Raw genomic sequence first — 26,149 nt, 5'->3', positions numbered from 1 at the left:
TCTGCCAGTAGGGAATGACTGCAATTAAGGGTTCAGAGAATAGGAAAGCGGGGGCTGGAATTTACTGGAAAAAATGGCAAAGGAACCAAGGTATCGGGAGTAAATAATTAGAAAGAGAAATGTAATACAATAGAGTCTAAGACTACATTTGGACTACAGGCTAGAGACTGCTTTCCCTAACAAGGATTGATATCATAGTATAGTCAAAGAGAAAGGGATAAGGGCATCCTAAGTGAAAGACCAGCACTGGTAGAATTTTAGTTGAATCTAAGACAGAAATTGCTGTTAAAGTAAGGGTAATTAGCAATGCATGTGGAATATTGCATGATAACTATAGGAATCAATCTGAGGAGGTTAGAAAGGCTTGGGAAGAGAAGTTGGATAAGCAATTCACAAAGAAACAATGGGAGGATATATGTATGACTTCCAAATATGCAACAAAGTCTAGATGACTTAGGATTTTTGCTTGGAAGCATTTGCATAGATATTTTTATCCCCTAAGCAAATTCCAAATAATTTTTCCTCAGGTAGATTGCAAATGTTGGAGGTGTGATGGGGAAGAAAGAGGTAACTGGGAGCATATTTTTTGGGAGTGTAATGAGTTGGCAGACTTTACAAATTCCCTGCCAGCTACTGTTTAGAAATACTGGGTGAGAAAATTAGTATAATCAAGGAATTGATTTTTGTAAGCTGTGATACAGGATCTGAATTGCCTATACATAGTAAAGCTTTACTGAGTTTAATTCTTGTGGTTGCCAAAAAAGCAGTTACTAGAAAATGGAAATCAAAGTCTAAAACGAACCGTATTAGAAGTAGCAAATGTAATAACAAAGATATAAGAACTTGGAAGTGAAATCTTTAGAAAAGGGTAGGAGCAAATTACATAGAAAAAAAGTGGGAATCATGGAAACAGTACATGTAGAAAAATGTTTTGGTGGAGGAATGAGGTTTAAGAGAAGACAGGAATCGAATGAGCCATATAATGTTTGATTTACAATGACTGTACAGAAGATCATATGAGATGTATAATGTTTGCAACTGAAAGTATGTCAGTATGGTTTGTTTTCAATTATATAAATGTATGATTGCTTTTTTGTCATAAGTGAATTCAATAAAGATGTTTTTTGTTTAAAAATAAAAAAGACTAGTCTTAAATGTAGCCAAAGTAATACTTTGACATGTAGTGTCAATTTATTCCATATGCTAGGAGTACTTTGAGTTAGGAACCCATCTCTCCAGTTTGTTTTATTTATTTGTTGGTTTAGATTTAGGTTCTTACTGTAGGTGTTTGTAGAGCCACTGGTTTTGTGAAAAAAATAGGTCAGATGGGACTGGTCCTTTAAGGACAGAAGGAAGATAACTAAAGCCAAGGAAAATGAGTACTGAATACGATTTTTGTCATTTTCATGAAGAAAGTCAGGGAAGAATAACATTTGGGAGTGGAATGGGGCAGAATGGAGAGAGCAATGAACAAATACTAGATTGAAGGGGAAAAGGTGGAACTGACTGACTTAAGGAAGGATTACATGCAGGAGTTTGATGGGCTACCCCTTGCATGCCGTCAAGAATTTGCCATTGTGCTGGTAGAGCTTCTAATGTAGACCTTGAATCTATTACTGGTCAGTACTGACATGCCTGAGGATTGGAATACAGCAAGAATGGCATTCTTGGACACCTGAAGGTGAAATGAAGGTAGAATATTTTTTGAAAGTCTAGCCTTGTAGCCAAACAGTATTGACAGGAAAAGTTATGAAAGTAATCCCATTATATGGGTGGCTTCTTTTCATGAGAACAATATGTAAGCTCCTATGCAAGATCCATCATAGGTTCGTGGTGAGAAGTAACTGTCATTTGAACCTGCTCCACTTTGTTTGACTGAGTCAGAATAGGACTTGACAGGTTGGTATGAATAGATGGATTTCAGCAAGTCCTCTGACTAAGGCCCACACATATGTGAAGCAGACTATTAAGGTTGGAGTAAGGGAAAGAATAAGAAGTGAACAGTAGGATAGATAAAGAGTAGGTCAGAGAGGGTTGTAATGATAGGGACATTGCCAAGAATAAAGGGAGGTCACTAGCAGATTACCATAAGGTCAGTTTCAGGTCCAGTGCTGTTTTAGTATGTTTATGTCAAACATTATCTGAGAGAATATAATCTCATTTTTTACTGATTGCTTACAGATTGGTGCAGCAGTGAGGAATGAAGGGGGGAGTTTAAGGAAGGTCCTGTAAAGCCTGGCTAAGTGGGCAGAGTGATGACAGCTGATGTTCATTGCAAGAAAAATGCAGATACTGCATTTGGACTACTTCATTTCAGATGTGAAACGTCAGCTGGGTGAAATGCAGCTGATGGCACCAGGAGAAGAGTGAGAGGGATTTCGGCAGCAGTAAACACAATGCTGAGCTGTTTCCTTGGGGAATAGACGGTAGTAGCAACAAAGTAACACTAACATTCTGCCAAGCCCTGGTGATGCCATGTTGTTTACTATGTGAGTTTCTGAAAGAGGGCATAAGTGGAGACATATTTAAAGCAGCTGGAAAGAATCCAGAAGAATGCCACCAAAAGACAATGTAGATTAGAGGAAAACAATCAAAGACTAAAGGAGCTGGAACTCTCCTCACTAGAGACAAGACACAACACAGAGGACATGATATGGGTATGCCAGAACATGATGGCTGAATATGTAGAGGTCATCCTGCATGGAATGCATAGGGGAGGAGACACAGGGAGCAGAGTGTAGGAACCTGTTATGCAGCGAATCTGCAAAAAACATTTTTCACAGAGTTACTTGTGGGCCAATGGAATGGACTACTAGAGTATGTGATGGAGAAGGAACTCAACAGGTCATGGGATAGGCAGAGAGAAGATGAGGGAAAAGAGAAGGTTGGAGTTAGAATGAAAAAGGCAGACTATAGAGGCTAATTGTTTTACTCCTTTGTCAGGCAAATGTAATGTAATATCTCAGATCCTGAAAACTGCATTGATTATTGCAGAGAGAACTATTTTACTAATCTATACCATTTTTCTTTATAGCTCGCACCTGAAACTAAAGCAGTGATTCATTGGATCATGGAAATTCCATTTGTGCTCTCAGCAAATCTTCATGGAGGAGACATCGTTGCTAACTACCCGTATGATGAAACACGCAGTGGTATGTAAATATGACTATAAACCAAACAATAAAAAATGTCAAAAGACCCTGTCAGACACCATCCTGTTAGACACCATCCCATTTGCTATAGTAGCAGTCCTTCCATCCTGTACTATGTCAGCCAAACTATCTCTTTCATAAATAATTTTTGACCCACTATAGCTCTTAGTATTCTCTGTCTGTTTCTATCACTTTTCATAAATTCTTGAGGATCTCCAGTTATGTTCATAAGTTGTGTACCAGAGCTAAGACCATATTACTGTCTAGTAAAATCTGATTTCCAAACTTTTTACATCTAACACTTGTCCTCAGCACACTAATCTAGTTGTCTCTTAAAGGAATTTAAGTTCTTGCTGCCTTTAATTTGAAGTAGTAATTTATTCCATAATATCACCAATCTTTAAGTAAGAATGATATAATTGTGTCCTGATAGTACCTAAATCAAATTTCATAGTCTTATGTCTCCAAGTTAAACTACAGTTGTAAATTTTTATGTCCAGGATAGCTTTAAAGCTAGAGTTATGAAAGACTTTGTCAGCAAATATTAATTTACCATAGATGTAACAATAATGAATACTAAATAAATTGAGATATGTGCATATATTTTCGTAACTGTAATCTTTGTGAAGTAAAATCCTGTTGGTGAATGTTCCTGTATTCTCTCAAGATGATTTAACTGACCTACATTGTATATCCAAAAATATTATTTTGCTCTAAGATTGGACTGATATATGTTTTATATCGGTGCATAAAACACGTCTCATTTCTTGTACTAAGATTTTAAACATGTATCCTATTTGATGCATATCAGTTGAGCGTGTTTATCAAAAGAGAGATTAGTGATCATAGTTGTTTCCAAGTCTTTATATTAGATTATCACCTTTAGTGGATGTTCTAGTAGGTATACAGGCAAATGAAATGCAACCTTTCTAAAATACACTATGTTACATTTGTCATAACAAACATGTATAGCAATGTTTTGTACCCAGTCTGACTCATATAAGAATTTAAATGTTCAATATCAGATTAATTTTGTGCATTGAACCTGTTGTTACAGTCATCCCCGTACTTACTTAGCCAATGTGTCTTAAATCTAGAAATGAAGGCAAATAAAATATTAAATAATGTTGGTCCAAGAACTGAGATTTATGGAACTCCAAGGTGAAGACGAAGAGAGTATTGGAGCTTATGTATGGTATGGCTACTCATTGGGATCCAAAGGTATAGCTGACCCATCTAAAGCCCAGTGCCGGTCTCTGATGTAGGTCCCCACCCCTCGACTCTTCATCTACAAAGATAAAAAAAAAAAAAAAAAAAAAAAAAAAAGAAAGCATTTTACTGTATTAAGCCAACTGTTAAATTGTATTGATTGTCTTAGTACAGATCCATGCTCTCCAACTCTTCCATTGCAGAGCAAAGAAACAAAAAACAAAAAAGAATCACACTTTACTTACAGGAGGCTCTGAAATGCCTTTCTGTACTGGCACTCAGAAATGCTGGTATAGAAAGAATGCATGAGCTGCTCTTCCCAATCACACCCCTAATACATTGCACCTGGGGCAACTGCCCCCTTTGCCCAACTTGTGATATACCACAATTGGGATCTGTGGTTAATATGATGTTAGACTTGATAAGGCCTTGGTAGATTACATGGTGAAGAAGGGATTCAAATGCCTTGGCTAAGTCTAAGAAAATTATTCCACATGAGAAGCCTAGCTCCTGGTTAATAATAACTTGTCAATACAGATCTGCTCTTTACAAAACTATGTTTATCTAAGTCCAAAATGATAATATCTGTGTTATTGTTCCCCAGTAATTCAGTAATGCAGCTTCAGAAGCATTTGACCAGAATGGAAGTGAGTTTGTGTTATGTTTGTTAACACCACCTTTGTTACCTTTTTCTATACTGGTGTTATAAAAGATGTTTTCCACAAGCTGGGATAGTACCTGTTTGTAATAGCTTGTTAAACAATAAATGTAATATCAGTAATAAGTGATTTTAATTGTTATTAACTGTATGGAGGGGATCAAATCAGGACCCACTGAAGTTGAATTCCTTATTTTAGTAGAAGATACTACTATCATTGCCAAGATAAAAAGGGCAAGTTGAACTATTACTTTATTTGACAATTTGTCAAAACTAGATGTGGGTTTCCTCCGGGTGCTCCGGTTTCCTCCCACAATTCAAAGACATGCCTCTGGAGCATTTCTCCCCGGAACTCCGCTGAAAAATGGCTTTGTTCCAAGTCGGACTTTCCCAGTAAACAAATGTTAAATAAAAATAAATAAGTAAACATAGATCTAACAGTTAACTGTGGTGTGTAGTGCTGGTTGAACAGGTGTTCTGTCTTCAAAGGGTCACATATTATATTGCCATTGGATTTTATATACTGGCTGATAAGAATTATTGATAATAACTATTAATATACCTATAAAATCTTTTCTTATTGTTAGTAACTCCAGCAAGTATATCTTCAAAACTCATTTTCTCAGACTTCTGGTTCCAAGGTTAGTAATATGAAAATGTCTCAAGAGGGCTCCGGAACTATTTTCATTAAAATCTCTGCAGCAGTATTAGCAACAGCTACAGATTGCTTCCACCTCTGTGGTATCATCTTATTTTATTGAGTACATATCCCACTAAAAAAGTATCCTCAAAAATTGAGACTAAACATGGACACACTTTGGTCGCAGTCTCACACTAATGCTACTTCTCTAATTGTTGCGACGCCAGCAGACCATGGGTCTTCTTCTCCACTAACCCTGTCTTTACCACTGGTAACTGAGTGCAGTAGAGGATTGCAAGAGGGAATAACTAAACTTACCTCCTGGATTGAGCATCTTACTATAACAATGCAGTTGTTTCAAGTAACTCTACAGGCTCAAGTCCAGGAGGTTAAAACTCTTGTCTCTGGGTGGCAGATTGTGCTACTTCTTTGGAGCACACCATGCAGGATTTGACCACACGAGTAGCTGAAGTGGAACATCAGATCACCTTTTAGTTGGCTTTTTTTACAGCCCCTTTGTGACAAGCTGAATGACCAGGGAAAATAGAGAGATGCACAACAGCATTCATATTCTGGGTTTACAAGAGGGAGGTGAGCAGAAAGGCATGGTTACATTTCTTCATGTCTGGATACTGACCACATTAAGTCTGGACCCTTCATCTAAACTGTTGTTGGAAAGGGCTCACGGGTCATTAACTTCACTCCCAGTTCCAGAAGCAGCCCCCAGACCGGTCATAGTGAAGCTTTTGTCATATCAGCAGAAAGAAGGAAATCCGGGTTGCTTGGACAAAAAAAAAGTATTCAGTATCTCAGGGGAAAGATATAATTTGACAGTGATTATTCAAAACTGGTGGTAAATAAGTGGAAGCAATGGTTTCCAATGCTTAGGCTAATCAAGGAGAAAGGATGCTAAGCGACTATCCTTTATCCAGCCAAGTTGCGGATAACATTTACTGATGGTCCACAAATATTTCAAACCATTGAGGAAGCCACCAACTTTCTTTGTGGTAAATTTTCTGAGGCTGAATTTAATACAGTGGCTTGGTCTGTGGAGTTATCTAAGTGGGATAGACAGATATTAGATACTATCCTGAAGTCTCCAAGTCCAAAAAGGTCTAGACATTCGGTTACTAACATAGCTCTAACTCAGGATCAGTTGATCACTTAATGGTGTATATGTCATGTGTTGAAATTTCTGTATTGCCTCAGGGGTTAGTTGATGATACCTGTCTTTGCGCCCCCGGACTTCCAGACAGACTGACATTTCATCTGTGTTTCATTATGTTTTAGAAAGTTTATACCGTGTTGAATATTGATAAAATCACTGTCCTTGAATATAATTTCAAGGGCTGCACCAGTCCTTCTTTCTGTTTGGCTTCATTTCTGGTGGACATTGGAAGATGGCCTTCCACTGTGAGGATGACTGTAAGAGGGAACCTTGGGTTCATTTTCAACCCAAGGAGTCACCCTTGGGAGTCACAGAGTGCTGTGCATAGTTAAGATTTTCCTTAGGAAATGTGTCTATTTTCCATATTACTGTTTTTCTCGTTAATAATAATTAGTCAGACTTGTAGTTTTGCTGTTTCTTATGTTCTGTATACATGTTTTAATTTATAATTATAGTTATAAACATAGCTCACCTTTCACTAGTGTGCATAAGGCTCTTTATTTTTGTTAGGATCTAGCCTAGATTTTATTTCATGGGTGTCATGTTGCATGACCTCAAGCAAGGAGAAACTGTAGTTAACATAAACATTAATTTTTTCCACGGAAGTTACTTAGTGTTACTGTAAACGGGATTAATTCCTGTGTTAAGAGTTCTCTTGCATACATGGATAAGAGTATATATGTTGATATAACAGCACTGCAAGAGACTCATCTATTGACAAAGAAACACCAGAAATTAACTACATGGGAAGATAACTTAATTATCTGATGTTGTTAATCTTCATTCATTCATGACGGATGGGTCTTGGTTCCGTCCTTGGAACCGACTCAGCCGTTGTAACAAGCTCACACCAGCCAAAAAACTCTCAAGCTAAGATTACCCATACTGCCCCTCTCCTCATCTCCTCAGATCTTGTTTGCTGTGTAGAGTTTCAAGAAGCGTCAGGCCAGCTCTGCAGGTAAGTGATTTGTTCTTTCAATAATATTTTTTCAACATTTGGGATTTTTCTCTCCTAATCCTTTCTTTATCTACTCGTTTACTTTTAGATATAGTTCCCCTCTGGATGTGAAAGTTTTTTCCCTGCCTTCTTACCATTTTTGGTATTTCTTAGCACCATTGGTGGTACAGGGCCCTCCCTTACCTTTGTGGTAGATTCTAATACCATCATTGGTAATCCTTCCTTTCCCTACCTTTATACCCTTTGGGTATATTTTAATTACCATCATTGGTAACTTTAAAAAAAAAAAAAAAAAAAAAAAAAAAAACTTCTCTTTTCCATGTGTGTGTGTGTGTTGTACAGCTAATTGTGACAGGACTTTTATCTTGCTGTTTTTTCACTGTATATATTGTGGATTGTAGACTACTGGAGTTACTAGTATGGCAGATAAGAAAGGCACAACAGGTTTCAAACAGTGTGATAAATGTGGCAGGAAGATGCCTAACTCCGATGGGCATCTTTCCTGTGTCTATTGCCTAGGAGTACCCCACTTAAAAGTTCAGCCTCCGTGCAAGCTCTGTAAGGGCTTTAGTGCCTGCATCTTAGCTGAGTGCAGCTCTGTAAGGGCTTTAGTGCCTGCACCTTAGCTGAGCACAAGAATAAGTTGATACTAAAGGGTCTTCTAAAAACCCCTTTCTTGGAGGCTTTATGTGAGGCAGAGGTCTCAACACCTCCTAAAAAAGAATTGAAGAGAAGCCAGTTAGTACCAACTTCGCCTCATACTCTGGAAACAAAATCCACTAAGGCCCAGGTTCATATGGAACCAGTCAAAATTTACTTTTGCACCAATCTCGGCACCGGAGCCTACAACTCCATCCACAGTGCTGTCCTTGTCCACAAAACCAATAATGACTTCCACACCTATGGTACCGACCACTTCCACAGTGCCACAGATCCTCTCGGCACCATAAATAGTCTCTCCTTCAATACAAGTCACTAACCCCCCTCCAGCACAACCGTCTGGTCTTACGACCATGGTGCTGAAGGTCGAGACTCTAGCTCGGACCTGATATTCCCTGTCTATCGATCCATTGTTTGGACAACAATTAAGCCCATTTCTTGATCGGCCTGAATCTCCATCAGGGATGTCAACCCTACCAGGAGCCTTTCGGAGCTCGATGTAGTGAGATTCATGGATCAGCTCCTGGCAGCCAGAGGAATCCCATCTCCTTCTAAATTCTTCCTCCCACCTGGAGCCGAGGAATTTTCTCCACAGACTCCAATATTCCTTCTTCAACCTCCCCGCAGGTATTGGAGCCCTTAATGCCGATGCCTATCCCGGTGCCAGCTCCTTTGATTCCACCAAGGTTCCGGAGCCTACTCTGTGGTCCACGACTCAACTGGAGCCGACCCACCCTTGGGTCCGTAATTGGTCTGTCGGAACTGTGACCCCTAGTATGGCACCCATTTTTTCTGCAGCACTGTCTGTGGTTCTAGTTGCTTTGACAACTCTGAGTCCTCTCGTGGCTCCTCCCCTGGGAGTAGGTCATCACAACAGGGTGTGACCCCAGTTCTGAGGTTGTCTGTCTCGGTTCCGGGCTCCTACCCCTCTTCGGGCAGGCCTGCCTTCCAGGTTATAGAGAGGGCACACACCTCAGCACGTTGACAGCTGGTTCTGGTCTGCAGCTGACACAGTCCACTATGCTGGGACATTGGGAACGGGAACCTCAAGATACCCCACCACAGGGCACCCTGTCTTCGGAGCCATCTTCAGATGCCCCCCCCCCCCCGAAGAGCCACCCTGTAAGAGATTGTGCAAGAGGAAACATGTGGGTTCCCCTGAGGAATCCCTTACCGAAGATACAGATTACGATAAGGGGGAAGGGTCCCCACAGTTGCCTCCTGAGGATGTCTCATTTGGAGACATACTAGAAGTCTTAAAGCAGCAGGGTGACTGGAAGCCCACCAACCCTTCCTCTGAGGAATCTGTATTCTTGCAGGCTTTCTGTGCTCGACCCTCTACTTCCTGGGTGACGCCGCCTGCAGATGAATTAGTTCAGCTTATCGTGCAGCACACCTGGAAGAGTCCTGACACCACTGAGCCAATCCCCCAGAGACTGGACAAAATACTCTCCCCTCCAGTGAATCACCCTCATTGGTCCAAAGGCTTGGCAGTAGATGCTATAGTGGAGGCGGTGGCCACTAGAAAGGAACTCGCTGAGGAGAGTCCCACTGTCCATCTTCCAAATAGGGAGTCTCAGACGATGGACAGACTAGGAAAGCAGGTGTATGCTTCATCGACCTTTGCCATACGGTTGTTGAATTACTTGGCACACTTTACCCATCTCCAGAGGGACCTGATCACGGAACTCTTGGGAACCTTAGCAGGAGCTGTGTCTGATGAGGTACACGACAAAGTTGCCTCACAGCTTGCCACCCTGGAATCCATATCTAATTTGTCCACGCGGTTGATTTTTCATACTAGAGAAGGACGGCCAGAGCAGCGGGTACAAGCGTTGTTATGAGACATCATGCCTGGATGTGCTTGTGTGACTCTGCGGACCGTTTTAAGTCTTCCTTTTTCAGTGCTTCCATTGATGCTTCCTCTATTTTCATCCCAAAGGTTAAAGACACGTTAGCCAGGTGTGAAAAGTATGGCAAGACCCTGTCTGTTGTGAGCATACGTTTTCCACTCCCCAAAGATCCTACTCTAGGAATCAGAGAAGTGGAAAGATGTGGTTCAGAAAATCCCAAGAGCCTTTCTGTGACACACGTGGCGAGTTTTCCACCCGGGCAGAGGGGGGACTCATCAGGGAGATGCCCCCCCAAGGCAGTGGGGTTCCACATAACCAGGGTCCAGAGATTCTTTCTCTGGACAGCCCTACCAGCGCTCCTGAAGAGCGGCCTGATTGCTTGCCTCTGGAAGCTGTCGGGAGATTATTTTCTCTGCACCATCATAACAACAGATTCTGGGGTGCAGACGATAATTACCAGAGGTTATCACATCCCTTTCAGTCTTTACCCAAGGCCGCAAAGGCGAATCCCCGATGTTCCACCCAGTCAACAGGATGCAGCAGCACAGGAAATTCAAAGCCGCTTCTAAAAAGAGTCATCCAAACAGTCCCGCCAGACCAGATAGAATCCAAATGTTACTCAAGGTTCTTTTTAGTGACAAAAAAGACAGGGGACTGGAAGCCAGATGTTCATCATGCATACAGCTGCAGTCATAACAGATGGGTTCTCCTGCCGTAAGGCGGGTCCTCGGTCGGCCGAATTCCAAAGTCTAGGTCCGGCGTCGGTTGTCGTCGCTTCTTCCCTGACGTCAGTGCGACAGGGGTATAAAGGAACCAGCCGACGCCATTTTCTTCAGTCTTTCTTGCCACGCGGTGCCCGAAGCAGAAGCAGTTCGCAAGTGCCGGTCGGCCAGCTCCTGAGATTACGAAAATTTGGAAACCGAAGTCTTCTTAAAAGCTAAGTACCCCGTTGGGGAAACTTTTCTTGCCTCAGACCGATGTCAGACAAAGTTAATAATTGTATTTCTTGTGGGAAGCAAATACCGCATAAGGATTTCCATTCCCTCTGTATACCTTGTTTAGGCCCAGACCACGACGTCTCGGTCTGTCGCTTTTGTGCTACATTCAACAAATGCACTATTAAGCGTCGGGCGGAGTTCGCCCAGCATTATTTTGGGAAAGCATTTAACTATACTATGTCGTCGGATACTCCGACTCGGTTTTGTCTAAAAAACGCAAAGACAAGGACCGACACACGAGGTCCGCGGCCTCTACCGACACCACGCCAAAGCCGACTACACGTGGTCCGGTTCTCAGCGAGGCGCCTACGCAGCCCCTGACTACCGACGACACTTCTTTGACGGTGTCTCCTGTGCCCGAAGTCGCAGGCTCCTCGGCCCACACCCCGACTACAGATACCGAAGCCACTCTTGGTGTTGAAACTCAGAATGTGGACAGGTCCACCTCCACTCAAGGTGTTTTCAGACCTTCCTCTTCTTTCTCCATCAAGGCTTTCACAAAGTCTAAAGCAACCTTGCACTCTAAGAGACCAGCTACACAGGGCCCATCTCCAGGCCCCATGCCTAAGAAACAGATGCTTAAAATGGCTGAGGATTTAATTACTCTAATCAGAGGTTCTCAGCCTCCACTGGACAAAAGGCCCAGAGTGGAGGAAGATTCCCCCTCCTCTGATCAGGGCGCCATTATTTCAGAGCACTCTGACGATCAGGAACATTCTTAGTCCCCTTTTGAAGACTCTGATGCGGAGGAGTCCATCCCTTCTGTATCCCCCCCCTGAGGATTACTCATTTGGGGAAACTTTGCATACCTTAAGGGAACACTTCCACTGGGAAGGCCAGGATTATTCAGATTCCAAGAAAAGGCTCAGGGAATTTCTCTTGTTACCTCAGCACAGGCCTCTGGCTATACCTCCTGTCTTGGACATCCTAGATGATGTTTACTCAGAGGCCTGCCTTAACCCGGACTCTCTACCTCCAGCTCCAGTTAAGCCTGACAGGTACTACAGGGTTCCTGACTCACACCAATTTCTATACAAAAGCCATGCTGCTGACCCAGAGACCATCTCACAGGGCCCCAAGGGAGTTAAGGCCTCCATTGCCAAAAATCCATTGCCTTCCGAGAGAGATTCCAGATCCTTAGAAAGGTGGGGAAAAAAGGTATATACCTCGGCTACCTTATCCATGAGGGCCTTGAACTGTCAGTTTCATATGCTAAAATACCAACAGTTTTTGTTATCACAATTGAAAAGTAAAATGTCACAACCTGAACAACCAGACTTGAAGGAGTTGCAGGATTTGATGCATAGTGCAGAACAAGTGGGTAAGCATACCTTACAATGTGGTTTTGATGCTCTAGAGGCCTCATGTAGAGCTGCTGTTACAGGATTAGTCATACGTAGGCATGCCTGGCTCAAGGAACAAGCCTTGCCTGATCATGTCAAAGCTAAATTACTAGACGCCCCTCTTCAAAAGGATGTACTATTTGGTGCTAATGCTGAGGAGGTATTAAGGAAAATGGAGGAAAAGGCTAAATCAATGCAAACTGTGAAAGAATTTCTACAGGTTCAACCCACACGTTTTAGTAGAAATTGGCCTTCCAAAAACTGGTCCTTTCCTGCTACAGACAGAACCCAAAGAGGCAGATACAGGCGCCCGAGGGGAAGAGGACAATCCCAAGGATCGTATAGAGGCAGACAATGGCAAGCTCCTACACAAAGAGGTGGTGAGGACAACTCGCAATCTTTCAGAAAGCAAACCCAATGACTTTCCCCTTTGCATGCCAACCAGGTCTCAAATGGCAGCCCCCTTAGGAGGAAAGCTGGCATTATTTTCAAAAAATTGGCATGTTGTCACAAAGGACAAATGGATCCTGGACATTATAAACAGAGGCTACAAATTCCATTTTCTCACCCTTCCAAAAATGAGAGGCATGCCAAACCTGCCACACAATGAAAGGGCAGAGGCACAAAGGCAAATTACAGATCTCATAAACATGAAAGCTATTCAAGAGGTTCCTACGCACGAACAAGGTCAAGGTTTTTATTCCAGGCTATTTCTGGTGCCAAGGAAGGGAAAAGATTGGAGACCTATTTTGGATCTATCCATCCTAAACACATTTCTACTAGTACCAAAATTCAAGATGCTCACTCTACAGCAACTTCTTCCCATGCTGGGCAAGGAGTCTTGGCTGGTAACATTGGACCTCAAGGAAGCATACCTGCATGTCCCAATCAGACAAAATTGCAGAAGGTACCTCAGATTTCTTGCAGGTTCAACCCATTATCAATTCTCTGCATTGCCCTTTGGCTTATCTACTGCGCCCAGAGTATTCACGAAATGCCTGGCATCGGTAATTGCCTACTGCAGACTTCAAGGGATACAAATATACCCCTATTTGGACGACTGCCTGATTCAAGCGGACAGCAAGCACATTCTTCTGAAACATGTGGCTTATGTAATAATGTTATTGAACTCTCTGGGATACACAGTCAACAAAAAGAAATCATGGCTAATACCCTCTCGGAAGATAATTTTCCTGGGTGCCAATTTGGACACAAACACCCAGATGGCCTACCTCACACCAGAGAAACAGGGGCAACTAACTCAATACTTCTGAACACTAGCAAATTGCACCAGGCTGACTGCAAGGAAAATCCTGCAGGCTCTGGGATTCATGGCATCTTGCATCTTACTAATCCCATGTGCAAAGCTGCATATGAGGAAACTACAATGGTACCTGAAAAACATATGGTCTCAACACAGCCACAGTTTGGAAACAATAATACCACTAATTCCATGTCTGCAAAAGGAATTTCTGTGGTGGGCTCAAGCATGTCAAACAAACACAGGTCTTCCATTCAGCAAGCCTCAAGCAAATCAAGTCATCACAACAGACGCCTCGGACTACGCCTGGGGCTTAACATGACAGATCGGTGCATTCAGGGCAAATGGTCCCAAAAAGAAAAGCGCCTTCACATCAATCAAAAAGAAATGCTAGCAGTAATAAATGCTATTATAGCTTTCAAGGACCTTCTACAACCAGGTCAACTATTGATAAGAACGGACAACACCACAGTTATGTGGTACATAAACAAACAGGGAGGAACACATTCTTACCCCCTATGCAGACTGGCCATGTCACTTTGGAACATGGCCGTGGACTTACAAATGGAACTACAAGCACAGTACTTGCCAGGCAAGGAAAACACGCTGGCAGACAACCTAAGCAGGAATATGACAGATCCACATGAATGGAAATTGCATCCAAAAGTTTTTACAGAAATAACCCAAGAATGGGGAAGGCCAGACATAGATCTCTTTGCCTCCCACAAGAATCATCAATTGACAAAATTCTGCTCAAGGATCTTCCATCCAAAAGCCTGGAGAGTGGACGCTCTCTTTCAGTTGGACATCAATGACAGTTTATGCCTTCCCTCCTCTTCCTCTGCTGCCCAAAGTTCTATTAAAGACCAAAGCAGACAGACCAAAGATGATTCTCATTGCTCCGGACTGGCCAAGGCAACACTGGTACCCACTCCTGAGGAGCCTGACGCATTCCCCACCATGGACCCTGCCTCTAATGCCTCTTCTTCTGACTCAGCACAGTTTCAAAACTCTTCACAGCCAGCTAAAAACACTCAATCTAGCCGCATGGAAGATTCCTTAGCATCACAACAGGCCCTTCTCTCCAAGGAGGTACAGGATGTCATATTGGAGGCCAGAAGGCCATCAACTAGAAAAGCCTACTCCGCAAAATGGAAACGTTTTTGTGTCTGGAATGATAAAAAGGGCCAGGATCCTGGAAAACTGAATTTACCTCAAATACTACAATATTTAGCTGAACTGCTAAGCAGTGGACTTTCTTTCTCCTCCATCAAAATCCATGCCTCAGCCATTTCTGCAGAATACAACACTGATCCACCTTTATTCTCTCACCCTCTCTTAAGACAGTTCCTCAGAGGGGCTAAGAATTTAAGGCCTCCAAGGAAACAACCAATACCTGCTTGGGATCTTAATTTCATTCTGGAAAAACTGACCTTGCCTCCCTTTGAGCCAGCTGCCTCATCAGATTTGCAATATTTGTCCTGGAAAACAGCTTTCCTTCTGGCTATCACCTCAGCTTGTAGAGTTTCAGAACTACAGGCTCTCATGGCTGTCCAGCCTTTTATCATCTTCCATCAGGACAGAGTTTCCTTACGAACCAACCCGTCCTTTATGCCTAAAGTAGTATCCAGGGTAGCTTTAAATCAGGCCATACATTTACCTACTTTTTATCCTAATCCTCAAAACAAAGGGGAGAGATTACTACATTCCTTGGACATCCACAGACAACTGCATTATTATTTGGACAGAACAAAGCCTTTCAGAAAATCAGAACAGCTCTTTGTGGCCTATGCGGTAGGAGCTCAAGGGAAGCCAATTTCCAAACAGACAATCTCTAAATGGATAGCCCACTGCATACGCTTTTGCTATTCCTTTCATGGCAAAACTGTTCCCACAGGCATTAGAACTCATTCCACCAGGGCCACAGCCACCTCTGCAGCCTTCCTCAGAGGAGTTTCTACCAAGGATATTTTGGAAGCAACCACTTGGAGTTCTGTGCATACCTTCTCCAAGCACTACAACCTACCATTATACTCCAAATCTAGAGCAGGCTTTGCCACTGCAGTCTTGCAGGACATTTTGGCTCCTCCTAGTTCCACCTAGTGCCTACCACCCCTTTCTTAGCTTTGGGATTCTACCCATCTGTTATGACTGCAGCTGTATGCACGATGAACATAGTACAGTTTTGTACCTACCATAAATGTAGATGTTCGAGTGCTAATACAGCTGCAGTCCAGGTTTCCCTCCCTCCTTCCCCTCTTGGGACAGGCCTATAGGCTAACACATCCTCATACAACCTGATTGGGGTTTTTATTTATGATGTATTTGCTTGCAACTACTGTATTTTGATTATATTGCACTGCATTACCACACAAATTTATGTATTGCCTTCCTTCTGGGGGCACCTGACATCTGGGGCAAGAAAAACTGAAGAAAATGGCGTCGGCTGGTTCCTTTATACCCCTGTCACACTGACGTCAGGGAAGAAGCGACGACAACCGACGCCGGACCTAGACTTTGGAATTTGGCCGACCGAGGACCCGCCTGACGGCAGGAGAACCCATCTGTTATGACTGCAGCTGTATTAGCACTCGAACATCTACATTTATGGTAGGTACAAAACTGTACTTTTTGGACCTCAGCATCCTAAACAAGTTCATCAGACAGACAAAATTCCAGATGGTCACAGTTTAATCTATCCTCCTGTTTCTGTAGAAAGATGACTGGATGTGCTCGATAGATCTCCAGGATGCGTATTATCATATAAAAATGGACGAATGCTCAAGGAAATTTCTCCGCTTCTGGCTGGGAGCCGATCACTACCAATTTCGAGCACTGCCCTTTGGTCTCTCCACAGCCCCAGAGTGTTCATCAAATGTATGGCAGTGGTAACAGCTCACTTGAGACTGCAAGGATTCCGAGTGTTTCCGTATCTAGAAGATTGGCTACCAAGCTTCTACTGCTTCTTGCCTTGCACTACACTCTACAGCTAGAAGATCCTTTGGGATCTCAATAAACGAAGAAAAGTCAAAACTGGTTCCTACTCAAATTCTAGAGTTCATAGGAGTGAAATTCGACACATGGTCTTGCCTGGTCACCCTTCCGCTTCACAGGTTGTAGAGACTAAGATCTCAACTCCAAGTGATACTCTGTCAGGACAAAGTCCCAGCTCGTGCAGTCCTTCAACTACTAGGATCAATGGCAGCAATGATTACTATAGTTAATCTAACAAGACTACACATGAGACTACTACAGTGGCTCCTGGCATCACAGTGGTCCCTTTTAACACACCCTATGTTTTTTCCGATCCACATAACAAACTGCTGCAAACAAGACTTGAATTGTTGGATGAAGCCAGAAAAGGAATTATGGAGTCGCCCCTTCTCACCCTCTCAACCTAAGGCCATAGTGACCACATATGCATCCCTGATGGGGTTGGGGGGCAATTTCAGGGAAAGACAGTCCAAGGCACTTGGTCCCCCATGGAGACCAACTTGCATATTACTGTCCTAGAACCGAGGAAGGTGCTTCTGGCATTGCAAGCATTCCAGTTTGTCCTCCCGTCAGGGGCAATTGCTATCCAGTCAGACAACATGTCAGTCGTGTAGTATATCAACAAACGGGGGGAACAAATCCTACCCGTTGTGTTGAGAAGCCATGAGAGTTTGGCAATGGGCAGTATCTTCCAACCGCTTTCTGATAGTAATGCACATTCTCGGGGATTCTAACGTGATTGTGGACAAACTGAGCAGATGCATTCTCCTGCCTCACAAGTATTCCCTCAATCCTGTCATAGCGGCGGAGTTTTTCAATCACTGGGGTTAGCCTTACTGTGGTCTATTCGTGTCTCCCATCAACCACAAATGCAGCAGCTACTTCGCCCTAATCCCCCCTCAGGGTGAGTCCCCGAGGGATGTCCTAGTCCATGATTGGCCCATGGGACTACTTTATGCCTTTCGTCTGATCTCACAGTTTCTAAAGAAAGCTCTTCGGTTGAGAAGCAAAGTAATCCTTATTGAACCCTATGACCGACAAGGCCGGTTCTCTTTCCTTTGGCTTCACCTGGTTCACCGACTGTGGACTCTGGGTCCAACTCCAAGATTACTGTCACATTCACAAGGGTTGATCCATCCAAACCTATCGAGCCTCAAGCTGACAGCTTGGTTCCTCCACTTCCAGTAATTGCCAGGCAAAATAATCTATCTTCCCCTGTACGAAAGATTCTTCTGGATTCCCATAAACCATCCACCAGGAAAATGTATGATGCAAATTGAACAGATTCATGTTTTGGTCTTGAGTAAAAGAACTAGACCCCTTTTCAGCTTCGATTAGTTCAGTTTTGGAGTATTTATCAAATCTACTCCATTCAGGATCTTCAGCTTCTACTATTCCTGTCCACTTAGCAGCTATCTCAAACTTTTACAATGGTTTCCAAGATTCATCTTTAATATCTCACCACCTCTGTAAAACCTTCTTGAAGGGAGTCACACATATCAAACCGCCCTTCAAAGAGCCAATTGAAACTTGGAATTTGATGCTGGTCCTACAAAGTTTGACTCGTCCCCCCTTTGAGTGTGCTACCACTTGCGATATGAAATTTTTGTCTTGGAAAACTTTATTCTTGGTAGCAATTACCCCAGAAAGAAGAATACCAGAATTACAGGCTTTGTGCATAAAATGCCCTTGCATAGTTTTCCACAAGAGAGAGTGTCACTTCGGACTAACCCGTCCTTTCCACCCAAATGTGTTTCAGAATTGAGTATTAATGAATCCATTGACCTGCCAGTTTTCTTCCCAAATTTTTCTAATAAAGGAGAATATTGTTTGCACTTATTGGATGTACATAGACAATTATGCTTCTACTTGGTTAGGACTAAATCACTACGAAAATCTGACCAATTATTCTTGTCCTTTTCAGGACCCAAATTGGGAAAACTTGTTACTAAAGTAACTTTGGTAAAATGGCTGAGAGACTGTGTTTCTTTTGCCTACCAACAAAACCAAATGCGTCTAACAATTAAAATCAAAGCGCATTCGACCAGATCAGTTGATACTTCAGTTACTTTTCATTCCAGAGCTTCCATGGATGACATTTGTGCAGCAGCCACATGGGCTACTCCTCATACCTTTATCACTCATTACAAATTGGACTTGGTCTCCAGGGGGAGAGCATCCTTTGACTCAGTGGTACTCAGGAAAATCCTTCCATAGGGCCTCCCAGGAAATAAAGTAGCTAGGGACTGTGTCCCATTCGTCATGAATGAATGAAGATTAACAACATCAGATAAAGAAGTTATGTTCTTACCATAATGTTCCATCTGTGTTGTTGATCTTCATTCATTCATGACATCCCACCCTCCTACCCCCTTCGAAAGACTCCTGGAGGTTCAGATTTGGTCCTAGTTTCATGATAGGGCATTTGTTCAGACAAAGCCTCTGCTTTCCTTTCTTACGGGCAAACTCAATCTGAAAAGATGAGGATAGGGGCAATATGGGTAATCTTAGCTCGAGAGTTTTTTGGCTGGCACAAGGACGGAATCGAGACCCGTCTGTCATGAATGAATGACGATCAACAACACAGATGGAATATTATGGTAAGAACATAATTTCTATATTTCTTTGTCTCACCCATCCGCCAAGTGGAGGGGAGTAGCTATTTTAATGCATAAGGATCGCTCCCAGCTTCATTTGTTAGATAGTTTTGCACTCCCTGCTGGTGAAGTAGCTGGAATGGATTTTCATATGCTTGTCACATTGTATCTTTTTTAACACCTTTATTAACTTATCACTTAAGACACAGGCAAATATGCATAAGCAGAAAACAAAACAAACCATGTTAATATTTTTCCATTTACACACATTATAAATCACATCTTTTCTTTATTGTTATCAGTCCAGCGAACCAGTCTTCCCTTAAATCTCCCTCCTCCTCTTGAACACTGTTCTGCATGTATTGTCTGCATAATTTCCATTTAATTCTATGTAATTTGCCCACCACTTTTCTAAATATCCCTCTTTCAATTCTTTTATCTCTTTTATAATATTTGTTTCTTCAAATACTGTTTGTTTAGACTTTGATTTCTATTTTCTAGTAATTGCTTTTTTGGCAGCCCACAGAATTAAACTTAACAAGGCATTACTACATCTAGGCAATTCAGATCCGGTGTCCCAGTCCAAATAAAAGTTCCTTAGTCACAACCGTTTGCTCACCCAATATTTCTGACAGAATACTTTGTAAGAAATTATTAAAATCTGCCAACTCATTACATTCCAAAACATATGTTCGCACTTATCGCCTTCTTCCCAATCTCGCCTCCAACATTGAAATATCTACTTGGGGTGTAAAATACCTATGTAAACACTTCCAAGCAAAGATCCTAAACCATCTGGACTTTGTTGCACACTTGGAGCCATACATACGTCCTCCAATTGTTCTCTTGTAAATTGTTTTTCCAGTTTAGCTTCCCAATTTTTTCTAACATCCTGATTGAGTCTTATAAAGTTATCATGCAGTTGTTACACATTTTATCTTCATTCAGCTTTTAACTGCAAGGCACTGAGGAGCATTTTGGTGTATGTGCAGGATAAGATGAGGGGCAAGTTAATTCTTATGGGGACTTTAATTGTTGGTAATTCCTCAGTGAGTCACCCCCCCCCCAAAATTTTCAGCAAGTACAAAGTACTTGAAGGCATGGGTGGAGGAAATGCGACTTGCAGATCTGGGAAAATTCATGAGTGGTGGATATCTGCATCTAGCTGAGTCTGTAGAATAATTATTGCTAGAGAACTTACTGATTTGCAGTTGAATTTTAAAATAGTCCCATATTCTTATTCCGACTATGAAGCCCTAATTTGCCACATACATAAAGTCAGTCCTCCTCCTTTCAGATTGTGGAGGCTTTATCCCTACTATGCAGAAAGGCCATATTTTGCACTTCAGATACAGACTGCAATGCAGAAGTTACTCTCAGCACACGCTAATCAAAAAGCATTTTTTGTGGGATGCATATAATGTTTTTTTACATGCTAAATTAGTGTCTTTATCCAACGGACTTTGGAATTCTTGGCATGAGACATTGTGGAGGCTCCAAGATGAGTATAGAAATGTATCTAGTCAGAAGGTCCAAGATAAGACTTCCTCTCTTACTACCACGTTTTTTACTCTTAAACAGAAAATTCAGTAGATTGTAAATATTAAGACAGAAATAGCACTAGACCACCTGAGGCTGCAGTACTATGAGATGCCACCTCAGGTTTATTCTAGGTTGGGCAAGGGATATAAGGCAAAATCTGTATAATCAGTTTGGACTGTCTTGTCCCCTATAGACTCTTTAGATTAATGCACATCAGTTGTGCAAGTAATGGATACTTTTAGGGCGTATTGCCAATCGCTTTCTGCTGGTAATCCTAGTCATATGTACTTAGATCAGCATCCTGATTCAGCCCTATTGCCCCTCCAGTCACTTCCATCATTAAATGAGGAGCAGAAACACTCCTTGCTTAATCCAGTCATATTGCAGGAGATCAAAGAGGCAGTTCTAAAACTTAAATTCACTGAAGCTCTGGGAGAAGATTGACTGTCGATAGATTTCTACAAGGCCCTTCTCTTAAAAGTTCTGAGTTTTTTCTGGGATAAACTGCAAAAGGTGCAGTCCACAAAGAAAACCAGTAAACCAAGTAAAACAACGCACTGAAAAAGAGGGTCCCAGTGGATGAAAAAATTGTATTTAATGAAGAAAACGAACAAAGTATTGAGCGCTTTCATCCCACACCAAGCAGAGACTTCATCAAAATACAAAAACATGTACACACCCAGCTTAGTTTAAATTCACTGCCCTGTTACTTAATCCAAACATTTCACATTAAACTTATTCCAGTCAGGATAATTAAAAGCTGAATAAATAAGTCAAATGCCTATTAAGAAATAGTACATAGTAATAATACAATAATTAGGGTTATACTCTGTTCCCAGCTTAAAGGTAAATCATGAATAAAAAACATTTGCCACAATAGGTTAAAACAAATAGTTAAAATGAAATAGGATATTATAAGCCTATAGCTGGCTAGCCCTGAACGTTAAAGATGAAGCAGTAGAGATAGAATCATTTAGCCCTGGGGGTAACGTGGCAGTTAATCTGAGCTGCCAGCAAAGTTCCTTGTTATGTAATGCATTCTTCCAATCTCCCCCTCTGGGGTCCAGAACTACCTGATCAATAATAGCAAACGTGAACTTTGTAAAATTAGAACATTTGATGGAACGTTTATGAACTGCATTTGTCTCTTTTCCATTTTTTATGTCATTAATGTGTTCATAAATTCTAGTCTTTAACACACGCTCTGTTTAACCTATATAAAAACTAAAACAACTCTCACACTTGGCCAGATACACTATTTACTAGTGTTGCAATTACCCTTTAAAACACTACCTTAGATTTTGTGACATTATGTAAAATAACCTCAATTTCTTTTGAAATAAAGAAACATTGTGCTTCTTCTTACTGTGCCCAGACTTGCTCTCAAGAAGTTTCTTAAAATTGGCGCCAGTTTTAAATACAAAAATTGGCTCAACTGCCAATAAGACGTAAATATCACGGTTGGCTTTAAAAATACACCAATTTTTCCTGATCGCGTCCTTAATGTCATTAGAATATAGGTTGTATTGTACAACACATGGCTTCTGAAATTTGGATTTAACACTTGAATTGCCCATACATCCCAATCCTGTGCCCAAAAAGGGTTTGTATTTGTTGTTCTGCCTTGGTACACTTCCCCAATAATACTATCCACTAGATTTTTGTGATAGCCCCTACTATAGAACATATTAGCTAGTGTTACCATTTCAGTTAAAACATCATGATGTTGAGAGTCATCCTAGCCACACGAATGGCTTTTCCCTTGATCAAGCTTTTCTTATGTGTGTAGGGGTGACAACTAGTGTAATGTAAATAAGAATTGCAAAAAGCATCCTTACAATCAGGGTTGCCAGACATCCCTATTTGAGTGGGACTGTCCCGGGAGCAGCAGCCCAAACCCGTGTCCCGCACTGCCGGTTAAAATCCCAGTGAAACAGCCTCCGCTTTGCGATTTATGATTGGCCCGTATGCTATCAACACGAATGAAAGACCTTATTTATTTTGTTTGTTTTGTTTTTTTGTTTTTTGTTTTTTTTTTGGTCTTTGTTCCTACCTAGTCCTTCAGAACTCTGGCAACCCTGCTTACGATAGATGTTAGACTTAAAGCCATTTATGTTGTGGGAAACCAAAGTGTCTAAGCAGCTAATCTGTGAAAGGGGACTGTGGTAAGTAAATTTAAAATAATCCATAGTCCTGTTAATATATTTCACAAAATCATCCAACTTTTCACTCGTACCTTTCCACAAAATAAAAGTATCATCCAGGTACCGCAGATATACATGTAAATTTTCTTTAAAACAACTATTAAAGGCATATTTGTGTTCCCATCCTAAAAGAATAAGGTTGGCATAAACAGGGGCACATGCTGCACCCATGGTGACTTCTTTAATCTGTTGAAAATATTCCCCCTCGAAGAACACAAAATTGTTTTGCAAAATAAGTGCCATTCATTCCATTAAAAGGGTGATTTGCTCATTAGGTAATGAAGAATGTAAAAAACACATCTCCTCAATAAATTCCAAAGCAGTATCTTTCGGTATAACCATAAATTAGTCATTCACATATGTTGTTACAAAAATAAGCCCTCTGGACTAAATTTCTTTGTTAAGGTGCCCTACAAATTCCCATAAATTCCTTAAATAAACGGGCTACTTTATCATCTACATGTTCCACCCATTTATCTCCAAAAATAGCCAGAGAATGGGTTTTAGAACCACTGTCTGAGACTGTCGGCCTAAAAGGTGGGTTTGAAATACTCTTGTGGATCTTGGGAATACCAAATATAGAAGGAATGACTGGGTTAATATTCACTGAAAACTCATATACATCCGAGAGATACGCTGATTCAACAAATGTTCTTCCAAAAAGGTTTCAGTCCTATTGTAGGCTATATTAATCTAATTCTTAGAAACTGGAGTGTATGTGTTGACATCAAATAGAATGTTTTGCTTAACATCAGAGTAATCTTCACTATTAAAAATAACCACTCCCCCTCCCTTGTCTGGCTTCATGATACGGATAGTAGGGTAGGTCCTAAGTTCATTCAATAAACAGACCTCATCCTTAGATAAATTAGACCAAAAATTATTTTTTCCTGAATACACCATGTAAATGTCCTCCGTAACTATCTTCTCAAATATGTTGACTAGGGGATGCAAGGGTGGGGGGGGGGGGGGTTGAAAGTACTTCTTCTCTTAATGTTGTGACCATTACCATTAGGATTCTTGTCCCTATGTTTGTTCACATCTGTAAATAAAATGTTAAAATTAAGATTTCTTGTATATAATGTAAGTTCAATTAAACTGTCAACTATATCAATCTTTCTTGTGGGCACAGATTTGAATCCCTTTAAAAATAACGTAAAATGTTCATTAGTAATATTCTTGTTTGTGTAATTGTAAATAATTAATCCATCAAAAGTATTCACAACAGAGTTATGGTAAGGGACTAATTCCTGAACATATTCCTCTCTGAATAAACTTGACCCTTCCCAGGGTGTGTCATCCTGTTTGTGTGCTGATATCCTCTCTGAAAATTCCGATTTGCTGGTTTCTCCAAGCGTGTGTGATGCCAGAAATCCTGCCCTTCCATCCTATAGTAACCACCACTGTAGGGATTATCATCATCACCCTCCTCAGAAGCATCAGCATTGAATCTACCTAGTCTGTTATAGTCGCTATCATGGTTAACACACTGTTGGCTTATTTATTCAGCTTTTAATTATCCTGATTGCAGTAGGTTTAATGTGAAATGATTGGATTAAGCAACAGAGCAGTAAATTTAAGCTAAGATGGGTGTGCACATGTTTTTGTATTCTGATGAAGTCCCTACTTGGTGTGGGATGAAAGGGCTTAATACTTTGTTTTTTTCATTAAAGACAATTTTTTTATCCATTGAGACCCTCTTTTTCAGTGCATTGTTTTATTTGGTTTACTTGTTTTCTTTGCGCACTGCACCTTTTGGAGTTTGTGTTGCATTGGTGTCAAGGGCATAGAATGGATACTCTGGACAATTTTGAACTTTCCTCCATCTCTGTGCCACGAGGTAAAAAATCTACACCACAGAATTATTAATGATTTGTTTTTTGAGGAGTATAAAGGCTTGTACCATAAGGTTTTGAATAAAATTGACAGAAGATGTAATGAGCTTTTTATGAAAAAGAAAAGGAAGTTAAATAGGGACCTTAAACAATACGCTGAAAAGGTTGTTTATACTACCTGCAAGTTGACTTCTTCCCAACAGCGTGTTAACCATGGTAGGGACTGTAATAGACAAGGTAGATTCAATGCTGATGCTTCTGAGAATGGTGATGATTATAATCCCTACAGTGATGGTTACTGTAGGATGGAAGGGCAGGATTTTCAGCATCACACACGCTTGGAGAAACCAGCAAATCAGAATTTTCAGAAAGGATATGATCCTATGATATCAGCACACAGACAGCATGACACACCCAGGGAGGGGTCGAGTTTATTCAGAGATGGATATGTACAGGAATTAGTCCCTTACCATCATTCTGTTGTGAATATTTTTGATGGATTCACTATTTACAGTGACACCAACAAGAATATTACCAATGAACATTTTACGTTATTTGTAAAGGGATTCAAATTCATGCCCACATGAAAAGTTGATACAGTTGACATTTAATTATACTTAAACAATATACAAGAAAGCTTAATTTTAACATTTTATTTACAAAAGTGAACAAACATAGGGACAAGAATCCTACTGGTAATGGTCACAAGATTAGGAGAAGAAGTGCTTTCAACCCCCCCCCCCCCCTGCATCCCTTAGTCAACATATTTGAGAAGGCAGTTACAGAGGAAATTTATATGTAAAACGGAGCGTGTGTTAAAGACTAGAATTTATGAACGTATTAATGATATCAAAAATGGAATGGATACGAATGCACTTTATAAACATTCCATAAAATGTTCTAATTTTACAAAGTTCACGTTTGGTATTATTGATCAGGTAGTTTTGGACCCCAGAGAGGGAGATTGGAAGAATGCATTAAATAACAAGGAACTTTGTTGGCAGCTCAGGTCAGCTGCCATGTAATCCCAGGGCTAAATGATTCTATCTCTGTTGCTTCAGCTTTAAAGTTCAGGGC

General features: G+C 41.2%; 1 protein-coding gene across 1 annotated transcript in view; it reads left to right on the top strand.

Moving 5' to 3' along the window:
- The window catches only part of CPE (carboxypeptidase E), a 971,990-nt gene that overhangs the window by 538,989 nt on the left and 406,852 nt on the right, over positions 1-26,149 (top strand). The window contains exon 4 of the mRNA XM_044062209.1: positions 3,035-3,152. Coding sequence (XP_043918144.1) covers positions 3,035-3,152 — 118 coding nt within the window. The remainder of the gene's footprint in view (positions 1-3,034; positions 3,153-26,149) is intronic.

This window comes from Protopterus annectens, chromosome 2.part1, assembly GCF_019279795.1.
Source record: "Protopterus annectens isolate FY-2018-M chromosome 2.part1, PAN1.0, whole genome shotgun sequence".
In the NCBI taxonomy this organism is placed as follows: Eukaryota; Metazoa; Chordata; order Ceratodontiformes; family Protopteridae; genus Protopterus; species Protopterus annectens.
Note: the sequence above shows the minus strand (reverse complement) of the source record. Positions and strands in the feature narration are given on the sequence as shown.